The sequence below is a fragment of the Sinocyclocheilus grahami genome, unplaced genomic scaffold (assembly GCF_001515645.1).
Source record: "Sinocyclocheilus grahami isolate Dianchi unplaced genomic scaffold, SAMN03320097.WGS_v1.1 scaffold25.1, whole genome shotgun sequence".
Classification (NCBI taxonomy): domain Eukaryota; kingdom Metazoa; phylum Chordata; class Actinopteri; order Cypriniformes; family Cyprinidae; genus Sinocyclocheilus; species Sinocyclocheilus grahami.
The window spans coordinates 1-3,492 of NW_015505204.1; the positions used below are offsets into that span (position 1 = coordinate 1).

Below are 3,492 nucleotides of genomic sequence, written 5' to 3' on the forward strand. Positions count from 1 at the left end.
AATTTAAGGGGGTCTGAATACTTTCCGTACCCACTGTATGTGAAAGTGCATTAATTCTGATGTAATTTCTCAAAGGACAACAATCACGTTAAGCAATCATGTTTATAATTTTGAGCAAAATAATTATGACGGTCTAACCATTATCCTGCGTGACTAAAATGTGAATAAGTTTTAATTGACTAAAACAAGATAAAAATTCCCAGACTTTTAATATGGGGTCACATTTACCATTGCTCTGCGAAATTCCATTAATTTCAGTAGTAATCAGTGCGAATGGGAGTTTCGAATGAGGGCGAAAAGTTCCCAGTGCAGATTTCGCTCATGTTCAAGTTGGTCACATGACTTTGCCACGTTGACCATTAGAAAAGCTGCTTGGTTTGAAAGTGATCTCTATGTGAGCAGACGAATCCTTCTGAAGACATACTCAAGCCTCTTGGTCTTGGACTACATAAAGGAAGTGGTTAAAGCAAATTTGATTAAAGTATTCTTACCCAGCCCCCTTGCTCTGCAATCCAGTTTGTTAGACGGTTGTTTACGAATCCCATCATAGCGACCTCAACTACATTCGTCATGGCAGGGCAATTTTTCTTCATAAAGAGTCCCAGTGTGATGGCAGCCTTGAGGAGCTGCTTCTCTGAGGCCACTTCTGCTCTTTCCACAACCCACATCTTACACAAGCTGTCCACGCTATCACTAAACACAGTCACCACCTAGAGGACAGACACGTCAGAGGCTACAGATGCCAAATGTCAAACGTGGTTAAAACATGTGGTTAAAACATGTAGTTGCCATGCAATTAAAGCAAAAAGGCTTAGCTATCAGTCCCAAACAGGAAATACTGCATACATTTTGAGGCTGCTCAAGAAGTTTCACTTTTACTAGGTTCAGAGAAGAGAACGAAACGTGAAGATATCAACTGCACTGCTTTACAGCAGCCTACAGTTATTGCCTGTAATTATGAGTGGACCAGGAACAAAGTTACACTGATAAAATATCCAATGTTCACAAAGTGATACAAACATTCTTCAGATTAGTTGATCAGTGTCTGAAGAAAGACCATTTGGACTCACCTGATCGGCTGCAGCTCCCTGTACATTCTTCATCAGCGGCTGGATCACTTTCTCATCATAATCGTCACCCAGTTCCCTGAGCTTATGGGCTATTTTTACAGGGTCAAATGAGTTCTCTGCAGAACAAGTAGCTAAGATTTCATTTATGATAGATTTAAAATAATGTATCTGGTTATTGTGCACTTACATGACAAGAGAGAAAACATTTAAGGATGTTGTCATAATAGCAATTTTTTTAAATTGTGTACATTTTAATAAGGTGTTTACATCGTTAAATCAGTGTTTCAACTGTGTACAACATCAATAAATCAGCTTGTAAACAATGTCACATAGTTAGATTTTAATAAATACATGTACTATATTATATATTTTTACTTAACCTGTTAGTGGTATTTATTGTATGTAGAAAACAATGTCAGGAAAACATATTATGACGTTTAAATATGTATATTTAAACAACGAAGTGGAGTAGAAACTTTAAGAGGTTGATATAAAAACTGCCTTATGTGCATTTGATTTGAGTTTTGATTATTACATCTAAAATTGATGTGTTTCAAAAATAAGGTCAGCTATGCAAGGTGTGAGCAAGGCATTGTTTACACGTATGTTCAAAAGAGGCAACGCCTTTTCGTAGAATGACTCGAATAATACATAGAAATCAAAGTGGAACACTTACCATCTTCAGGACCATCAGTCTCCACCATATCAACATCTCGCTCATTTTGTAATAGGCAGTGTATGACGTGATATGTTTGTTTCTGAATGCCAGCTGCCGCCATCGCGTTTACCGGTGTTACAGTATATTCAGTTCCTTTGATGGTTCCACTGGGTGGCGCCTGTATGGAGATTCATGTTGTGGGCGTGTCCTTGAGGCAACGCGCAAACGAATGGGACTGAAATGTACACATTGTTCAAATCGCATAAAGCAGCTGCTTCCTTCCTTGTTATAGTGACATTTATTTAATTTAACTTGTATGTTCTATACCCTACAACAGGGTTTCCGAAACTGGGGCTTGTGAGTTGAAGAAAAGTTGAATTTTAATGTTCTATTATTTGATTAGAAATACAGTAAAACAGCAAAATGAAAAAGAAAAAAAAACGTATCCTTTTTAATATATTTTAAAATGTAATTTATTCTTGTGATGGCAACTCTGCATTTTCAGTGTCACGTGATCCTTCATAAATCATTCTAATATGCTGATTTGGAGCTCAAGAAACATTTCTTCTTATTATCAATGTTTGAAAACAGTTTTTACTACATATTTTTGTTGAAACCATAATACATTAGCATAAAAAAAAATGGTGTAAGTACCAGTGGCGCTTGGCCAATAGAGGACGCTAGGGCCCTCCCTGAGCAACACAACAACATATTAATAATAATAATAATATGACCTGTATGTGTATGATGTGTTCACTGTCTTAACCTCAAAACTGTTTCAAAGGTTGCTTGATAAGTCACAGTAAACACTACTTGTATGTGGACCCTTTTTGGAATATTTTTGTTAGAACATGTATTCCATACTCACTGCTATTTATCATATTATACACTAGAGGTCGCAGTGAGCACTAGATTGAGGAGCAGTGCTGATGCTCGCAGCTCTCGTCGGGTGCAGTGGCGCGCGCCTGTAATCCAAGCTGCTGGGAGGCTGAGGCTGGCGGATCGCTTGAGTTCAGGGGTTCTGGGCTGCAGTGGACTATGTCGATCGGGTGTCCGCACTAAGTTCGGTATCGATATGGTGCTCCTGGGGAAGCTCGGGACCACCAGGTCGTCTAAGGAGGGGTGAACCGGCCCAGGTCGGAGACGGAGCAGGTCAAAGCCCCCGTGTTGATCAGTAGTGGGGTCGCACCTGTGAATAGACACTGCAGTGCAGCCTGAGCGATACAGCGAGACTCAGACTTTTGCGTTTGTACCTGCATGTGGACTAACAGCGAAAGAAAGATTTGCAGATTAATTATATGATTGATAATGAAATTGTTTCACTCTTACTTGTTAACTCCGCCGGTTTCACACTGCATGCGCAAGCAGAGCGGAGGCGGCGCAGAATTATTAACTCATTACAGAAATAGGAAAGAAAGATCAAACTATAACAATTAGATTTAAAGTGAACCTTAAAAAAATCATCATATCATATTATACTACAAATATTTGTTACAGCTAAAACAGAGGCTCATAAAATCATTCTTACTCGATCATCCTAAAGAAAACCTAAAAATAGTGTATAGATAGCATAAAGAAGTATCTTCATATTTACAAGTCAAATCCAAATGAAATGGAAATTTTATTTGCACTACTTCCCGCCACAGTTTCAGAGTTCCCTCCACTCTAAAGCATCTTGCAGGGATGACAAGCCTAGTGTCTAGCAGTCCCAAAATTGCCCTGTCACAGTCGACTTTGTGAAAAAGCTCCATGTGATGGTCGTCG

At 38.9% G+C, this 3,492-nt stretch overlaps 1 protein-coding gene across 1 annotated transcript; it reads right to left on the bottom strand.

Moving 5' to 3' along the window:
• Positions 1–204: 204 nt before the first annotated feature.
• On the bottom strand, positions 205–1,868 carry LOC107563700 (bcl-2-like protein 15). Its single transcript, XM_016248649.1, has 3 exons — positions 1,747–1,868; positions 1,071–1,186; positions 205–710 (listed from the first exon to the last, which is right to left on the bottom strand). Exons 1-3 carry the CDS (start codon positions 1,847–1,849, stop codon positions 477–479), a joined length of 453 nt encoding a protein of 150 aa, XP_016104135.1. The 5' UTR covers positions 1,850–1,868; the 3' UTR covers positions 205–476.
• Positions 1,869–3,492: the final 1,624 nt, after the last annotated feature.